The 20,205-nt window shown below is 42.4% G+C and overlaps 1 protein-coding gene across 2 annotated transcripts in view; it reads right to left on the reverse strand.

Moving 5' to 3' along the window:
• Nucleotides 1–13,891: 13,891 nt before the first annotated feature.
• fbxw7 (F-box and WD repeat domain containing 7) overlaps nucleotides 13,892–20,205 on the reverse strand; it is a 122,866-nt gene continuing 116,552 nt past the window's right edge. For both annotated transcript variants that reach the window (XM_085781956.1, XM_085781966.1), the window contains 2 exons: nucleotides 19,480–19,690; nucleotides 13,892–16,624 (listed from right to left, as the gene is read on the reverse strand). In XM_085781956.1, coding sequence (XP_085638082.1) covers nucleotides 16,356–16,624; nucleotides 19,480–19,690 — 480 coding nt within the window. In that variant the 3' untranslated portion in view covers nucleotides 13,892–16,355. The remainder of the gene's footprint in view (nucleotides 16,625–19,479; nucleotides 19,691–20,205) is intronic.

Raw genomic sequence — 20,205 nt, forward strand, 5'->3', positions numbered from 1 at the left:
CACCAAGAGGGGGGAGTGAGATGGGAGTGTGGGAGTGTGGTGGTGAGGGAGTTATAGAGCCTCACCCAGAGACTGGCTGATCAACTCCCCAGGGGAGGTAAGAAGTGAAACGATGTGACGCAAGCCTGTAGTATCACTGTGGAGGAATGAAGGCAGCACAGTCTTCTTCTTCATTAGTGCCTAATTACATTTCCTGCTTATAGACTGAGACTGCTCCTTTGATGTAATACTAATTAATTGGGATTTTCTTTAAAAAAAATAATAAAAGAAAGAAAGAAAGAAAATGCAACATTTCGACAGTAGCTTTAGAGAAGGATTAACAGAGGCACTGGAGTTATTATGGTTGTGATTATGTGCTCTCTAAAATACTATTTTAGCAATTAAGGTGATTAGACAAAACGAGAACAATGAGAATCAATAATGATTACACAACGTTTCAGGGTAAATCACTTGTCTTGGAAGCTTTGTAATATACAGCTGGAGGAGGAGCACATTACATCCTGCAGACTGACAGAGAGCTGAGTGGTCGTGGGGAATGACTCGTCGGAGGTGCAGGTGAAGTCAGTCTCTGGTCAAGGATCACTCAGAACAAGCTGTTACTGTGACGGTTTATTTTTTGACTGTGACTAAACTATCTCAGTTTGTCCGGTCGTCTTGAGCAACTCTCTCAACTTCACACAGCTCGTCAGAGATGACAGGAAGTGAGCGTGAACATCAGAACATTGATTTTGGAGATTTACAGAACGGTCGACACATAATAGGGCCATTATAAGTAAAAAATCAAAAATTAAAACAAAAAGCTGAATGTGGGCATATTTGTGAGAAAAAAAATCACTTATTTTCATGTGTTCATGTTTGTGACTTTAAAATATCAGTAAAATGTCAGCTAATATGTTTTTCCTTGTAAATTTGCCATTTAAAAGTTAGTTTGTTTAACTTTGTAAATTGAAAAAACTGAGCGAGAAAAATCTGCAAATGTGTGAGGACAAAAACTTGGAAATGTGTGACAAAAAAAAAATCTAAAATTTGTTTGGACTTTTTTCACTTTGCAAGACTGGAAGAGCAGCAGGACCATGGCTGCACCAGGTAAGTTGGCATAGTCAAATGAATGAAATTGGTGAGTTATTTATCGTGCCTGAAACTTTGTTTTCAGTTTTTTCTTGCAAAGTTGTAAATGTATTATATTGGAGAATATCCTATTTATTTCTTGTGTTTTGCTATTTTGAACTTGAAAATCCTGAGTTTTAAACTCAGCAGTGTTCCTCATCTCTTCCAGCTCGTTTTCTTTTTTAACCTACAGTGGCACTAATTCACCACCAGACGTAAACCATTATCAGATGTCAGGAAGTTGTCACCGAGGGCAGTCTCCAAACTTTCTGACCATCAGACAAACAGATTCAGACTATTATAAAGTCATCTGAGGTTTCTGAGGAGAGTGGAAGCTTTAAAACAAAAGCTTCTTGCCTTCATCTGCAAACAACTAATGTAGTATTCAGTGACTGTTCTGTGCATTGCAGTTACTGCGTCTCCGCACCTTGAGTCAGGATTAGCATCGTGCCTCTTTGAGATGCTTTATAGGTGCTGTTATATGCATCTTCAGGCTCCCTCTTTTCCCCAGGTAACTGTCTCCTAGCTCCACCTCCACAGGAATGTGCTATCTTCTCATCAAACTCTCTGCAAGAAAATAAATTGAGGTACTTCCCAAAATGTGAAACTTTTTTTCCTTTTAAGATAGTTTTTTGTCAGATAAGCCGTCACATCTCCAAATAAACTTTCTATCCCGGTTAGATCTGGACGTTCGGTGCCTTTGAATTTTGGAGGGTAGATTACTACAAAATCATTCTTTGTTGTTCTATCTATAAAACCCATTTAACAACTAAAGCTCATTAAATTTTATACGTTGACGAGGACCAGAAAATTCAGGTTTATCGCTCCCAATTCCCAATCATCTCCAGTTGCTGCTTCTGGTCTATGAAGCTCTTAATGGTCTGGATCCAGATTACATATCTGACATGCTTCCAGTTTATCAACGTGACAGATTTCATAGGTCACAAGACAGATGTCTGCCTCAGATTCCCAGAGCTCCTTCTAAATCTGGCGATAGAGAAATCAGTGTTTATGCACCTAAAGCCCAGAACAGCCTGTCTGCTCATCTGAGGTTTTACACAAACAACAATCTTCATCTACTTAGCTTTTCCTATATGCATGTGTGTGTCATCTGCCTGCGTCAGTGTCTCAGACGTTTCTTTATCGTCCCATCTCCATGTGAAGCACTTTTGATGCAGCTGTGCTCCTCAGATTAACTTCAACATGTGTACAAGACTAATTCAATGCTGCTGTGACCTCTAACAAGATAATAATCTCGCTGTCTCACTCGCAGCACAACACTTGACAGGAGCTGTTTGCCGACTCGTATTGGTCCCACCACGTCGGATGGAAGCGCTTTTTTCCTCCTGAGGAAAAGTGTGATCATGATGAAAGCATAACAACACGACAGTCTTGGGAATCGCTGCTTTGCGATATTTTGCAGATGGTGAGTATAATTAGTGTCCTGGTATTAAAGACACTTGCAGTAATTGCTGCATTACATCCACTCTCTCTCTCTGTGTCTCTGGGTGATGTTTAACCTAGATAAAGTAAAGCAATTTTTTCAATTATTTCACTTACACACTTGAATGATTATTTTGAATCCCGCTCCATCCGAGGTGTAAGAGCGACTTTTGATAGATAGATAAAGTTATAGACACAGTTATAAAGATATAAAGTTAATAGCTGGGATCTGGGGATGTGGAAGGGGTTATCACTGAACAGATTCATGTAGAACAAGAAACCAGCACCGCGCCTTATGTTTGAACTGGAATAAACATGGTGCTGCTTCTCTAAACCATCTAGACTCACGTTTTTTTTGCAGCTGCTATAAACTTTGAGTCTTTTGGAAAAGTTTGCAGAAGGTCAATTACCTGCCTGATGCCATGTTGGAGGGTTTAACTAATTAATGAAGGTGTCCATACTGTACCATCTGCGCACCTCTGCCAATGAGTTTGTCTAAGCAGGCGGAAACACGAGGGAGTGAATGAAAACTTAGAGGGTGAGGTTTTTTTTTCCACAGTTTCCATGTGTCATTGTGCAAAAATGATATTTTTAACACTGTTCTCAACACTTTTTCTATATTAGGGGCGTTGACATTACACAGTAACAGGGAGAGGATAAGTTTAAACAAACCTCGGGGTTGTTCAGATTTATTTAGAGGAGGAAGGAAAAAAAGAGAGAGGTGACGTTGTAAGTCACACCGTCAGGTGTAAATATCACAGTTAACACTAAATCTGTTTGTTAGTTCGTTTTGACCTGCTGTAGTTTTCTTATGTTTCAGCTTAGATAAACTAGGACTGGACTGGTGCTGTGGTGCCGTCACTTCACATCTCAGTTACTGTAGTCAAGACAACCACACACACAACACCCAGAGTAATGATGGGTAATACATCACCTGATCAGCCGAGGGGCTGAGTTTGAATGTCAACTGCTGCCTTTGACTTTTGGATTGTACCTGCATGTACATTAGCTCTGCATCCTGGTCGTGTGTTACCAGGTTAATTACGTATCTTTTCCAATCAAATATCCTTATTCAATCATATTCAAAGACTGAAACCAAAGCATATACGGTACTGTGGCCCTGAAAGAAAAACAAATTCAGAAAACATCTTCATCAATTTGACAACACATGCACTGCAAAACAAATGACACCATGTAAAAATACACAAACATGCTAAAAAGTGATGAATTTGACTGGAACGTGTTGTTCCATGTGACATTAGAAGCTAAACTCGTTGAATAACAAGTGTGTCCATCACATTCATCACTTTTTCTTTTTACTGTTTGTAGGTTTTATTGTTTGTTTTGCCTTAAAAGAGAGGACGATATAACACAGTTTAGGATTATACCTTCATGTCGTCCAACCACCCCAGTGCTGCCTGTCCCACCTCTCTGCTGCAGTGTAGCAGGTCTCACACACCTGACTCATCCCACGCTCTTAAGTCGACGGCTGCAGTTGTGAAACAAAATGTAGGATCAGAAGTGGTTCAGAAGATGGCCAACTCTATAGCTACTACTAAAAACATAAAGATCCACATTGTGATAAACCTGGAACTATCCTTCAAAGGGTTAAAAATACTTTCACCAGGGGACGTACACACCGTTGGAGAGTTAAGGTCGGGGCATTAGGATTTGAAATATTTTTCCTGTATCTTGGATCCGTTGAGTCATAAGCGTGCTCCAGAAGGGTTTGTCATGCCCGAGCTCTGCCTGCGGCATTTCTCCCGCTCAGGAGCTGTCAGCGGCAACGTCTCCCTGCCAAGCCACAGCGGGCAGAGGCAGGCGGCATGAAAGCACCAGCACAACAACCACCACACACACACATGCATGCACACAGACACACAAACAGGGAGACACAACTGCTTAAATAAGAGAAAGGAGCAAATACATCTGCACTTGTCTGAGATTCTTTTTTTTTTTTGAGACTTCTGTTCCATATTCATACAAATATGATAAATCTGTCTGTGAGATGTTCACACACTCTGTCCGCTGTTGCAGAAAATTGACCACATAATTAGCTCTTGAGGACGACACCACAGGTGAATTTGCTTACTCATCTCCTCTGCAGATAAATGAGAGCACACACCGTTGCACACCTTGTGCTCATCAGTTACCCGAGTGAGACAGGTGGTGCTGGATAGTCAGCGTGTGTGCCCTCCCCATAGCAGTATGTGCTGGCATCCTCCCCTGCCATGCTTTTCGCCGCCTACGCACACGAGTGTTGCAGATGGGCCCTGGTGTAGCGTGAAGCTGAATGCTCCTTTACAGGAAAACACACGTCCTTCCAAACCTTTACATCCTGCAACGAAGCTGAGAGAGAGCTGATATTTTCTTCTTTTGCTAAAACAATTATTCACTTAATTGACTGATTGATTAATTGATTCGCTGATTGACAAGAACAGAGTGCCACTTGGTGGTTGCTGTGGGTTTTGAATTAAAAAGAAGAAGAACGAAAGAAAGAAAGAAAGAAAGAAAACACTTTGAAGATGTCACCTTGGGCTCTGGGACATTTTTCCCCATTTCGCGAACAATTAATGTGAAGAAATAATCAACAGATTAATCCACAGTGACGGTCGTCATTAGCTGCAGCTCTACTTCGTCCTGCGGCGTCATTTTAAAGCGAACAATAGGTCACCGGTTCTCCGTATTATTGCCTCACACACATGAATAGTGACCATTAATCTGATAAATAGGCTCATAACAAAGGCAGCGTTGTCTATGTGACATCCAGTACCAAGAAACTTCCGTATTCCTGTTTAATGTCCCACACAGAAGCTTAGTTAGAAATGTATTCTCAGCTGTGACATTAGTCCTGTTATAGGACAAATGTCACAGCTGAGAATAAATTACATAAACTTCATAAATGAAGATAAAGGACTCCTGTGTCTTCATTTACTGTACAGAGTTGGGATCCACTCTCACTCACTGCTCCTCTTAGTGGTTTTTAATCATGTAAGTAGATTAGATTTAATTTAAATTGTGGCTACAAGCCACTGTAAAGTAAATAGTAGAGGCTCAGCTGTGAGACAGTGAAGAGTCTCCTTCACACTGTGACGACAGCAGCAGGGTCACTGCACGTGACACTGAGCAGGACGTCAGCCTACTAGAATCAGGTAATGCAGGTTGTTTAAGATTGTCTGAATCTGCACCATGTTTGAAAACAGAAACAAAACACAAATCTCTCTTGAAGCTTGAAGCTTTTGTTGTGAAAAATGTCCTCTCTTCTTCCAATATCGGCCAGTGTGTTCTGTTTATAAATGTGGGTCATAGCAGGAAACCCACTGAGGGAAACTAGCCCTAAATTTCCAACAGTCAGAATAAATGCAGACGGTTCTTCAGCTCCAACACCATCATCGGATGTGTCATACTGTGATGCAGGACTCATTCTCACACTTTTTAAACGTCTGTAATAGATGTCAAACAGTAGAGAGATAACAGGAGACAAGGGGAGAGGGAGAGAGGGAGAGACACACATGCACACATGCAGCGATGACACGTGACTAAAGTCCCCAGCTGGGCTTGAACTGGTACCAATATGGGTCACGGCTGGTGCCACAAAGGCCGGGACCAGCAGGACGCCTCGAGGGGATCATGTTAAAACTGTGCAGTGTAAAGGAGCCTTTAGACATCCAGGTCACAGGAGAGGTCACTACTCAGTCACTTACACTCTGCACTGTAACACCATCCCAGCATCTCCGTCTTCAGGCAGTTTCCTACTGAGTTTCTCTCCTCGTGACGACTCATATGACGGTCATGTGACCTGTAGACCCACATATGACTGCGCTGACCCTCAGGCTGTGACGAGGGGGAAAAATTCAAACCCTTTACTTAAGTTAAAGTGGAAACTCATCACACAGACTCCTAACACCTACATGATGACTGTTATTAAAGCGTTAAACTCTGAGCTGAGTTTCAATGCAGCTCCTTGACTGAAGCTGATTTAAAGGAATAGTTCACCAAAAAATTAAATTCAGTCATTAGTGACTCACCCTCATGCTGATGAATACTCGTTTTTTATTCCTCAAAGTGCATCTGGAGACCCGGGAGGCTGGTTCGTAGTCCAACAAAAACTTTATATGAGAGTAATAGGGCCCGACACAAAAATGTCCATAAAACTACACAAAAACCATTTAATATTCTTCCACACTGCTCGTCCGCTGCAATCCAAGTGTCCTGAAGGGATATAGTCCAGAGTTTACCTGAAACGACGTCATTTAGGACATTTTTACAGCCTAAACAGTCCCCACTCTCGCGTTCATACGATACATGCGGACATGACCTGACTTGCCTAAATGATTTAATTTTGGGTAAACTCTGGACTATATCCCTTCAGGATACTTGGATTGCAGCAACCAAGCCGTGTGGAGGAAAATTAGAGGGTTTTTGTGTAGTTTTATGGACCTGTTTGTGTCCAGTGCAGTTTGTGCATGAACGCGAGAGCGCGCCCCAGGCAAATTCAATACAGGACTGTTTAGGCTGTAAAAATGTCCTAAATGACGTTGTTTCGAGTAAACTCTGGACTATATCCCTTCAGGACACTTGGATTGCAGCGGACGAGCAGCGTGGAGGAATATTAAATGGTTTTTGTGTAGTTTTATGGACCGTTTTGTGTCGGGCCCTATTACTCTCATAAAGTTTTCGTTGGACTACTTTTTTTAAATACAAGTAACAAAAGCTTCATATGAGTCAGATATAAAACATCCCCCCCAAAGAATCTACATATTATTAAAAAAATATATACGTGTGTTTTAAAGAGAAATAGTTTTAAAATGAATCTTAAAACAACCAGGCAGCATGTGTAGAGATGCTGAGACCAGAGAGATGTGAACACAGTTTTTGGTACCGAGTTGCTGCAGCTCTCTGAACCGACCACAGGTGCTGGATTGAGGCAGTTATATTTTATGACCCTACACCCGCGGCCCCCTCCCTCACAGGTTGGTCTGTCTGATTAAACCTGTTGCAGGAGGGACCGGGAGCAGACCAGGCTTGATTGACACCCGCCTTATCTTTGTCACAGGACAAGTTACGATCCTGTTTATCGAGTGACTCATTGATACTATTAGTGATTTATAGACACATGAGTCTCTGTGAGCAGGTCTTCTCAGCCACAGAGAGTAAAAACACCTGTGTGGGTTTGCAGGCCTTTAACTTTTATATAAGTAAGCAATAAAATTGTTTAAATTATCTGTGATTTGTTGAATTAGACTATAGACAGAAAGAAACATTTGCAGCGATTTTAATAACTGTTCAATTTAACTAATTTTTCAAACTGGTTATTCTTTTTCTATATTTTGAGTTTTTTGTTACATAACGTTTGAAGATGTCAACTTCAGATCTGCTATTTTTTTCTCCCTCTTTTATGTTACATAAACAAAACAATTTGCCTATGCACAGATTTAATTGTGTACGATTTCAAAAAAGTAGTAATAAATACATGTAGTAAGATAAAAATCAATTTTTTTGTTCTAGATTGTAGAAGTTTTGATTTGCACGAAGTGTGGATAGTAAATCAAAGTACAAATCTCTCAAAGTTTTGCTGAAGTGCAATGTGTAAAGTTGAAACAGAAAATGTGATATGTTCTTTATGATTCATCCTGACAGGATTTGTAATTTATTGAGACACTGAAAACTCAACCGTGATTTAAAATAAATGTCCTGCAGTAGGAGGCATGTTGGATTTCCACCAATATGAATGGATGACCCCTGCAGTTTTACCTCCTGCTGTCAGGTCCTTGATAGTAGCAGTCAGCCATGAATCCCATCAGGGCAATCAAAGGACTTCAGCTGATCCGATCTGCCGTGCGTTCACCTGGGTGTTATTAACCGTGCCTGATTTGAAAAGAGAGAAAAGGTGAATGAATATTTCTGCTTCCAGCTCCCTCGTACGGGATTATTGTACTCGAGAATGGCCCTGACACATCTCATTATGAAACACAAGATGTGATTTGGTGCGCTGCTGGGCTGTGATCAAACGCAGGAATCCATTCAGATGGGCCAATTTTACCGGTGACACACCTGGCATTTCAATGGCGGTGTTGGGGAAGTGAAGATTTTCTCTTTTCTTTTCCTTTTTTTTTGGGAGGTGCAAGATGACTGTAAAGGAGAAAAAGGTCAGACGTGTCAGATCCACGCTTTGAGCCACTGTGGCGTTGAGTAAACCTGCTGACCTCTCAGCCTTTAATGCATGTGCTTCTCCAGAGAGAGGAGGCGGCGCGAAGAAGACAAATGGCGGACATCAACATCAGTTGCCTGAAGGAAACAAAAACAGTTCAGATCAACCAATGTGAGCGCGCCAATCAATGTTGAGCTCCTTTACTGTAACTCCATTCAGCATCATCCACTGACAGCAGGTTATGGAGATTAAGTTCTCCTTTATCAGTTTTCGGGCTACAACAAAGGTCCAAAATAGGATTAAGTGGAGACGTGAAACGCTACCACTGCTAATGCTGCGGCCCTTTGAGAATCTGCTGGCAATCAGAGGAGCCACGATGCTGCAGGGCAGGATTACTGAACAAAGAGATGGAGCAGGATATGAAATGAGGTGTTGGAGCTACAGTCCCTCCTCCACCTCTTCCATCTCTTTTATCTTGACATCCAAAAAAAAAAAAAAGAAACCTTTAATTCGTCCCAATGCCGTCGAAATTCTGCTGGACCGAAGTGCGGCCTTTCACTGGTTTCCATCTCTCATGACCGTTGTTGTTGTTGTTTTTCTGTCTCTGGATGAGTCGGAGCTGCAGCGGCAGACGACGTGGTTCGTTTGAGCGGCGAGAGCAGAGAGAGGGAAGTTCATTCATCACGATGGAAGAAGTGCGGCACAGTCCGGGCAGTAAGTGTAAGGTAGATAAATGGCTAATAACCTCAAGGAGTGAGATGATTCATCACTTCCCAGAATTAAGTTCATTAAAAGGCTGCCTGTGGAGATACATCAGTGTCTCCTCGTCCAGATGATCTTGTTTGTTACACTATATGAACCGAGAAAAATACACGTTACAGATGTTATTTTCTCACAGTGGTGGAAAGTAAGGAAGTAAATCTCAATCTCAACTACTTCACTTCAGTGCAAATTCTCCTTTTACTCCACTATATTTATGTGGCAGCTTAAGTTCCTGGTTACTCTTCAGATTACGACTGTACATTAAAAAAAGGTTATCTATATAACCCTGATTCTCTGAATAGAAAAAGTGTGACATCTTATTATGGGATATGCTCAGCTCTCTGCGACTACACCAGGCAATGTCACATAATGAGAGGCTGAAACTTGTACGCCGATCTGTGATTATAAACCAGTGCTTCCCAACCTTTTTGGATTGTGTTCTCTTTTATAACATCGGTAGTTAGTGTAGTTGGCTCTAATATCATGTCGGAGATGTCTCAGTTGTTTAATGATCCACTAAAGAGACATTTACTCCCTGGACTTCTCTAAAGGTTCATTCAACTCCACTGGGTTGTCTTGTAAAGCAATAACATACATTTCTTTCTTGCCTACGACGGGATTAATCCAATTGATCATATCCGGAGGATCCTCTTACCTGGAAGAGCACTGCCCATCTGTCTCTCTCTCTCCCCTACATCCCACCTGTATCCCACTGTCACTATGATAAAGCCTTAAAAAAAATAACTTTAAAGAAAGTAGAACTTGTTCCACGTCGACCTTCCTCAAGAGTAAAATACCACTGAAGCATCAGCGCATGAGTAATAATCTAATAACTTCCAGGCAGAGCAGCCATGCGTCTACAAAATGAGTAGATTGAAACATTTAGTTGGTAAAACCTCTGAAGTAAAAAGAGAAATCCACTGGACTCGCCGCATTTCACTTGTTCTTCACAATTCAAAGTAAAAATAAGTTAAAAATCGATGCAGCAAAGAACCTGGTGCCTTCATTACCCAGAATGCAACTCCACTGATGAGAGTTCAGTAGAAGAAGACTTAGTTGTGTCATGCTTGTAGTTGCTAATGTGGCTTCAGGCAGAGGTGAAGAGCAGAACATACAGGTTGGATAAACTCTGTATATTAAAACTTGTACAGTGTTGTATAAGTTTCTAGTTTTTTTTCAGGTTGGTAGTTGTTGCCTGCAGCTACAGGAACTGTAAACAGACACTGATGTGTAAAAATTGGCACATTTCTCCTTGAAATGTGATTAAAAATGTACAACTTCTATTTGTAATGGGGGTTTTCTACACGGTGGTGCAGTTCTGGCTCTTCAATGTGAGTGAAGCATCTCTGCAGCAGTTTTCTCTGTCAATCTCTAGGAAATGTCCAAAAATAGGGAAAAAATTGATCATCAAATTTTCACAGAGCCAAAGGTGATAGTCTTGAGATGTGTTGTTTTATAGGAGAAATGTTCAAAGCCTTAAAAACATTACTGTACACTTTTTATAATATAGGCTTCTCTAAGTGCTGGCTTGTGGTCCTACACCTCTGCCAGCTGCTCCAGCTGCAGTTAATTAACATGTAAATTCTGAAGTTATGGCCAGAAACATGTTTGCAAGGTCACAATGACTTTTCGGCCAAAATCTAATCAGTCCATCCATCCTAGAGTCCAAGTTAATCTCTGTGCCAAATTTGAAGAAGTTACCCCTGAGCTATCGTATGGAGACGGATGGACAACCTGTCGCCAGCTCGGAGCCATAAAAACAGACAAAAGTAGCACGATCTCACATGGGAGCAGCTGAAACCGGAGAACAAAAACTAATCTGCAGCCTTTCTAGCAGCTTTGTGAGGCTGCTCTGGTGCACAGCTGTGTTTTCATCTCACGGCAAAAAAAAAAACACAAAAAAAAACATCCAAGAGGTTTTGAGTCTGGACCAAAGTGGCGGACAGAGAGTCACACAGACAAAAGCTTCTTTTTTTCCCCTCACAGAGCCAAACTGTAGCACTGTCGCAGAAAATGATTCATCGATTAACAAAGCTGATGAACTGTGTTTCATAGATTTGTCATAATATTGTATTTCTGTGGCCAAGAAACACTTTATAAAGAAGTAGGCAGCCTATACTCTGTTGCTGCTACCCAAAAAAAAGTGGATTACTATCCTCCATGACCAGTCAGTGGAGCAGAGCTGCTGCTTACACAACACATGAGTGGAGCCTGGGAACAAACAGGCGGACAGAGCAAACCTTGCCAACCAAAGTGGAAACTCCCCCACGCGTCCATTCATGTGAGGATGTACAGCCCTCGCCCGCTTCCTCACAATGCCATTTATTCTGTGAGCTGCACACTGAGCTCGGAGGCCGGGGCCAGAGACGAGCTATCGCTAGGCAACAGGCGGGAGGGAATCCGCAGCACAGAGCCTGTTACTGCTGCTGCTGCTGCTGCACCGAGCTGCATGGGCTCATGACAGATAACCGTCTGGAGATAATTGACACTGACCAAAACAAAACAGAGGGTCAAATTCAAATAGTTCCCCCTGGTCGCTCCCCTTTACAGAGCTGTTTAGATACAGCAACTGAGAGCAGAGGGAAGGAAGGAAACATGCTCTGCTGGGTGTTTTTTTTTTTAGGCTCCAGTGAGGCTGAAATAGCCTAGGCATAAATTATCTTTACAGGTTGAAAAACAAGAATTAAATTAAAGTCTAAGTGGAAAAAATAGCCCGTCATCATTTTCTAGAGGGGAGATTAATCTCTTTCAGCAAAATTAGTCTCAGTGAAAAACACTGGGATTATAAATATGATTCTGAATATGACTACTTTTTTTTTTTTTTTTTACTTCAGGCTACTGAGCTTGATTGTCCTTCTGTGCATTCAAACAACAAACAAGCTTGTGAAGCAGCTACTTCAGACATGATGGTGGTGATGATTTGGACCTGTCTGTCAAAACATTCACCACCAGGATCGACTTGTGCTACTTTTTTTCCCACTTGTGTAAATGCAAAAGTTCAGAAAAGCTGCTTTCATCTTGGTTTGTTTACTTATGGTTAAACATGGATTACTTCCATAATCCAATTATCATTCAGTCAATAAACTGAGATCATCAGAAAATGTCCATCTGAAGTTCCCAGAGTGACATCTCCAAACTGATTCTGAGTCTTTTTTATTTTATTTAATGTACTAAACTTGATTGGACGTCCTGCTGAGGACAGACTTCAGGCTGCCACCTCTTCATGTAACACTGAGCTACTGAAAGACAGAAGTGCTGATAAGTCTTGATCATTCATATCAACAAATCTCCTGGGAAAAAACAACAACAAGCTCTTACAAACAAGCATCGCTTGTGAGGCCGAAGCCACAGTGCACATTCCTCTGTGCCTCCGAGCTCCGTTGTTAATAAACAAAGAGCCCTATAATTTATTTTGGGTCAATCCCACATAACACACTGCAGCTGCTATTAATACTCACTGGAGAGAAAACAGTCCCCAGCAAACGCATCATTTACTTCTGTTCTGATGTTTGCTGAAAACTGGGAAATTACTTCTTTTTTTTTTTCCTAAAGAAAATCAATAAACATGTTTGGGACTCTTAAAGAGATTTTCATGCCCTGCGGAAGCCAGCAATCAAATCCCACAGGTTCGTCCTAATGTAGAGCAACTTTTCAGAGAAACTAAGGAAAATCTGCAACAGAAAATATGAATGAATGAATGTTTTCAACTACTACCGACTGTTAGTGTCCATTAGTGTGCCAGTAAACCGCTGCAGGAGACGAGGACATAATGAGGTATTGTCTAATGTTAAGAACAAAAAAAATCATTATGTAGAGTTTATGGGAATGTGGCTTTTTCTGTTCTGCTGCTATTTTTGGTCTCGTCAGACGACGTTCGAGTCATATGATGAATTCACTTAGTTTGAATCCATCACATTTGAGTTGCATCTACGTCAACTTTTCAACCTCTGCCACATTGTAACTTTTTATTCCCCAGACTTACTGCTGTAAGACACCACTGTACAATGACACTAAACTCTAAATGATTCATAAATGGCTTATTGATTGTTATTTAATTAATTCAGGTGTTACCTTTAAAACTGTTTGATGGGTTTGGAAGTTTTCCGTGTGACTGCTTTTATCTAATGTGTTTTAACCGCTTGTAAATTATGTATTTAGTGTGAAAAATCTTATTAGGAAACTAGTGATAAACCAATCTTAAATCCTTAATAAAGGGTCTGATCAAAATCTCCAGCTTTATGCTTGTAGTCACTCATGACCTGCTAAACAAACAGGAAGTAGAACATGAAGTCTTTTGATAGAAGAGAAGAATTGCTCCTTAAACTGGATCCCCTGAAGGAAACAGTCTCATCTGAAGTTAACGGCTGTGACAGATTTGGCCTCGTAAAAACCTGCACTGCGATAAATGTTGAAGTATTCCCTCGTGGATGTAATTAACCAAATAATTTGCTTTATTGAACATATAAGATGCCTTCACACAGGTAACAAAAACAGACAACTGATATGCTTGAAATGAAAAAAGAAAAACCCACATTTTATTGCACTTAAGTTATAAGAAAATAAAATTCTAAGTGAATCAAACAAATACACAATCCCTTTAAGGTTTTTTCTGTCTGTTTTCTTTTTTGCCAGGCAGTTTACATGAACTGAAAAAATAAAACACCTGCAACAAATCTGATTTCTCAAACCAGATCATAAATTAAAACAGAGGGAGAAAACAACGAGAGGAGATAGAGCAAGATTGTTTTCTTTTTTCTTTTTTAATATACAGTGTTATACCACTTTCACAGTTCAGCTTGAGTTGTGACTCTTGGAGATTGAGACGATTTTCGTTTTGGCTACAATGTTTCAGTTCACGTTTGTTGCCTTTTTGTGTTTTAATGTTTCCCACTGACGATCCACGAGGCTGCGGCTGCGGTGATTTATCCACTGCAACACGTGTAACACTAAGACTCCTGGCAGCTCGACCCGTCACTTGATGCTTGTGATGGTCTCCTCTTGTTTGTTTCAGACATCTTTGAATGGAACAACAATCACACATGGATACGGACAGTTTCTCTCATTCACGTGTTAAAGTTGATACATCTGCTAGTTTTTTTTTTTTTCCTTTGCCAGTCCACACAGCATTTGTACATTTCCCCAAAGAACAGGCTGAAAGAGCTTTGTCCCAAGGAATGTGTTTTACAAGTTGCCCATTAACACGCTTATAACACACGCACTCATGCACGCACACACACGCACGCCAACAGTGTACATCCGCTTGTTTTCCTCTCTCTGCAAGCGATTCCGTCAGTGTCTGTCGGACGCGCTCCCTCCTCTCAGCCTCGTAGAGGCACGTTTGGCTCAAGTTTCAGTGGCAAAAACAAAAACAAAACAAAAACAAAAATGTTGGATGTTATCGTTTTTTTTTGTTGTCATCTTTTGTCAAAGTCCAAACATATAGAGTTCAATTTGGAATTTCGCCTGGGACTAAAACGTCACAGCAAGTAAAAGTTCCATCTCTCTTTTTTCCATTCATCTAGCAGCATAAATACAGTTTGGCCACTGGGGGAAAACAGTAGAGGGGAAGGGGTTGGGGGGTTCAGGGGCGTTAATCCACAGCGCTTTTGAGCAGAGAACCTTTACTTCTCGTCACAGCACCGGCTTTGAGGAAACCACCCCAGCTCGACTGAAAAATTCTGGACAGCATTGATGTTCATGTGGAGACGGAGCCTCCAAACCCAGGTATGTAGAAAACAGAAAGGAAGAACAAACAACTCAAACAGAAAGACCAAGAAAAAAAAAAAGAAAAGAAAAACTTGTGACATAATGACAGCAAACCTAAACCGGGCAGGTTTCTAATACTGGGATTTGTTGCTGTTAGCAACGGCAAGGAAAGAGGAAAAAAAAAACAACATCAATAGAGAAACCCCTTTCATATGATAAACCAAAAAGGTTCTGAAATTCACAGTTGTGTTTGTGTGCGATATTGTAAAGAAATCAAACTACAGAAACCGAGTGGAGAACAAGAAACGGAAATGGAGTGACAAGAAACGAGCCTGGTTACAGGCCGAACCCTCCGATTCCTCTACGTCAAGCAGCTTTTCACCTGGAACTGTGTGGAAATTCACCTTAAACATCATCTCCCTCCTTCCTCCATCTTTTTTTATTTTTTTTTTTTACATTTTTTAAAATTTCCTACAGTCATTGTTTTCCACTTTTTCCGGTTTTGAGTGTGTGTTTGTGTGTTTGAGGGCGCGTACTGATGATGAGGGTGGGTGGGGGGTGGGGGTAGGGGTAGGGGTGGGGGTTGGGCGGTGGTGGTTGGGCATTAAAAAATAATATATCTCTGTACATCTCAAAATCTGTCAGGCTTGAAGCGAAACCAAGTCTCTGTGCGAAGTCGACCCCCCCCCGAACCGAAAAGGGTGGGGGAGTCGCTTCAGGAGAGTTCAGCCGTCAAGTCGCTCCTTTCTTCTTCTTTTTCTTCTCCTTCTCTTCTTTCTCCCAGCTAATCAAGGGACAGACCGGTCGTGGCCCCCGGCCCCATTTCCAGCCCGATCCCCTCCGGCTCCACCTCCAACTGGTGGTGTCGGCGGTGGTGGTGGGGGGTCAAAAGCAGGGGCTAAACACATGTGAGGGTCTGTGGCTTTGTCAGTAACATTTACCCAAAAAAGGGGGACGGGGGAGATAATTGTAGAGGACAGGACAGCCCACTGGTGGTGGTGGTGGTGGTGGTTGCAGGTTTTGCGAGTTTGGGGTGAAGAGTTTGCGGTGGCGGTGGCCCTTCGGTCTCCAAGTGCCTCCTCCTCCTCCTCCTCTTCCTCCCTCCCCCCCAATCCTCTCTCCATCCCTTCCTCTCCTCTCCTCTCCGCGGTGCGCTCTCTTCATGCTTCCCCACCACGTCCCCTCCTCACTTCATGTCCACGTCAAAGTCCAGCACCAGCAGCTTGGTCTCCTCTGTGCCGTTGCGGCTGCCCACCGCGCACACCAGCTTGGTGTTGGAGGCCCGGATGCGCCACACGACGCCGCCGCTGCCGCCGCTCTCCAGAGTCACCAGGTTGCGGATGAACTCGCCCGTCTTCAGGTCCCACAGTTTGACCGTGCCATCGTCCGAGCTGGTGATGACAAAGTTCTTGTTGAACTGAAGACACGTGACGGCGCTCTGGTGCTTGTGTGGACCTGGAAACGACAGAGAGGTGAAGAAGTGTGAGACGACACAAGAGGACAAACTGTTTCACATTTGTCCAGGAAGTTGGGAAATTTACTTCCCCCAGTTATGTAACGACTGATCAGAGGCTACCAGCAGCTACCGGACACTTTTAAAGGGGAACTATGCAAGTCGCTGTTTTGCTAACCCTCCTCCTGACATGTGCATTTGTTTACAACGAAACTGGCAATAAATCAATCAATAGAGCGGTAGATAACGTTATATATCATATACAATGTTACGACGTGTATATTTGTGTAGTTTAATCTGTCAAACAAGAGATTACGGGTTACGGGGCCTTGTAAAGTTGTTTTCCAGCCAAGAGACGCCATGTGGAAGGCAGAGAGCCTCCATTCTCCCTCGTAACAAGTAACATGTCATTTATTAAACATCATAATTACTCCAAAGCTGTTTAATTAAGGTAAAAGAGTAGCATAGTTAAGATACAAATCCTGCATAGTTTAAGGTGGAATTTTCTTTGCTTGTTTCTTGTGCATGGTTGATATTTGGAAATCCATCAATACACCTTTAGTCTGACCTTTTTATTCGTTTTTATTGACTCACTTTGTGACTTATAGTTTTTAATGATGATCGATTCTTCAAGCGCTTCAGACTATATAAATTTAAACAGGATTATGTGAACTTTGGATGTTTTATTTTATCGCTCTGAGGGAAATAAAAGTAGTACAGCACCATCTCCATCCTCTCTGGCACCAACACACCTAAGGTATTGATGTTTTCAATACGAGTTTCTGCCTCTGCACATCCAATCATTGTCATGCCTCAGAAGACGACAAAGGACAACACCACTGTGTTGACAGTTGTGTGTCTGCGTCCTGTTATCTGCTCTTCATGGTTCTTTGACTGTGATGGAAATGCAAACAGGAAAAGCACAAGGGGAGAGACTTTCAGCTCCTGTTGGGTTTTTCCTCAGTGTTTTTATAGCCGAGGCTCAGATCACCTTCTCTAATTTGAAGAAAAGAGCGCACGCTGAGTGTAATGAGTCTGTCTGTTGGTTCTGCTGCCGTCTTCTGAGGAAGCACATCACAAGACGAGAGGCTTAGGACTTTCGAAAAAGACAAAGAAAAAACTCTTTCATGCAGGAAACCCTGACCTGGGCATCTACAGTATAGCTCCTCCTATAGCTCCCTCTTGTCATCTCTAATAAGTGCAGCGAGTAGAGGAGTGCAGGGTGAATTGGAAATGAAAGAGTTGCAGCAGAGGAACCGAGCTACAGTATAAAGAGCTCAAAACAAAAAACCTTATTAAGTCAGCGAGGAGGGAGGAGCCCGTCTCTTATTCCTGAAGCTGCTCCTGACAGTACGGCGAGGTCTTTCCTGCTATAAGTCAGGCTGCAGAGAGACGCTGCTCCGGCTTCACCTCAGTCTGCTCTGTGTGTGTGTGTGTGTGTGTGTGGCGTCAGCTGGCAGGAGGCCACCGCTGAAGTGAAGATGGCGGCTGTCGCTGCTTCTTTCATCGACGCCACTTTTATTTGCGACTGCACGTGTGCAGCCAGTGACTTGAGATTTCCCCCGAGCACCTCAAAATGATATCTTAATTAAATCAATTAGGGGCGACACAAACAAGCAAACAAGCTCACAATAAACTGTTTTGCTGACGTTGCCATGGCAGCCATTTGACTTCTCAGACGTTATAAATTTCTTTACGCTTTGAACGATCCACTTGCAAAGGGGGAAAATCTGTCCAAGATCTCGCAGTCGACGAGCTCTCACATCTTTTCCCTATTCGGTTCTCCAGTTAGTTCAAAGGCTGCGTTATTTACCCGAGTATACAATCCTCTGCACCAACCCCCCACATCCCTGCCCCCCCGTCCTCCCCTTCTCTCTCTTCCCATTACCACAACAAAGCAGCCCGCTCCATCACTACCTTTGCTCTCTTCAGCTGACAGTGAGGGCCTTGTTATTGGCCTATTGTCTTATCAAAACACACAAATGAATAGCAGAAATTGTCCACTGACCTAATTATGTGACCCACAAAGTTGCCCTGCCCTCATCCTCTCTCACTGTAGTCACCCCTCTTCACAAGACACACACACACCCTCCCCCCTGGTTTCATCCCTGCCTCTCTTCAGTCTCCTACTGGGGGAATCCCTTTGTTTAGCGTGTGTGTGTGTGTGTTGGTGTTGGAAGGACCAGCACGCAGGGTTGTAGTTTGTGTTAATGAGGGCATTTAGGGGCAGGGCATCGGTGGTTGCCACCACTATTCAAGTAAAGGATTTCCAACTTCCTGTGAGGCACCAGTGCTGCTAATGGAGTTGGAGCCATTCAAACAGATACAAAGAAAATGAGACTAATCGGGACCAGCAGACCCACAACACACACACACACACAGATCCCTTAGTGTATGTCTGACCTACGTCCACACTGTTACGTTTTTGTTTTGAAACGCATCTGGTTTTGTCTTTTTAGTTTGAATTCACCGCTTTAAAATGAAAACATGCTTGTGTGGAGCCTCAGTTTTACCTAAACCATCAGTTTCAAGTCCAAACTTTGGTGCTTTTTTGTTGGCGTTCAAAGCTGCTGCCATTTTCTACTCTTGTTTACAGCTATTTATTCATATATTTATAATTCAGTTTTATCATAAATAAAGAAAATAAAGGCAAGAAAATATTAAATAGAGAAGAATTTCTTCCAGGTCCTCTAACATTAGTCCTCTCCCTCTGACTTCTACACAAATAAAGAATGGCTTTCACCTGCTCTGGAGATGTGTTACATTATTGTGGTGGCTCCTGTTTTTACTTGGTGTGACTGCTCCACTACACTACACTCACAGCTGGAACAGCAGCCTGCTGGGACGGTGGACTCACCTTGCAGTGTTTGCAGGCACTGGCCCGTCTTGATGTCCCAGATCTTGACCGTGGAGTCTGCGTTGCCTGAGACCAAGATGTTGTCTTTGAGCTCCATGCCGCTGGTGAGGGACTGATGGCCCGTTAGCGTGTGGATGCAGTTGCCCGTCTCCACGTCCCAGACCCTTATTGACGTGTCCAATGAGCCGCTCACCACGTGGATCCCGTCAAACTGTAGACGGAGAGGACACATTTAGATCGGCTGAAAATAAAGTTGTCGGTTCACGCTGAGCGCAGATGTCACCAGAACTTACAAGCTGATGGCGCAGACGCCTACGCAGCAAAGTCTGGCTCTATTAACAAACCTTAAGATTAAACTCATTGAAATTATTGAATTTTATTGATCCGTGAAAGCTTTGCCTTTTGTTCCCACGTTCAAATGTAGAGCACCAACACTTTAAAAGCTTAATGACGCTGCGTGGTGCAAAAACCAATCTGTCTGTGCAGTAAACAGCCTCCGCTCCGAGGGCGATGGCACCAGCTAAAGTGCACTGTCATCACAGAGTGGGTGAGAGGACATCTTAGAGGACACACAGGAATTCATTTTTTCACACAAACAACCACTAACGCACACACACGTGGAGGGGACACATAGACAAGGTATAGAAATGTACATAAATACGGATAAAATGATAATTAAAAATGTGAAATCAATGCAAACAAGTAGCAAACATTTAATATTTCAGT

This window comes from Trachurus japonicus, chromosome 1, assembly GCF_045865225.1.
Source record: "Trachurus japonicus isolate A0001 chromosome 1, Traja_1.0".
NCBI classification, from domain to species: domain Eukaryota; kingdom Metazoa; phylum Chordata; class Actinopteri; order Carangiformes; family Carangidae; genus Trachurus; species Trachurus japonicus.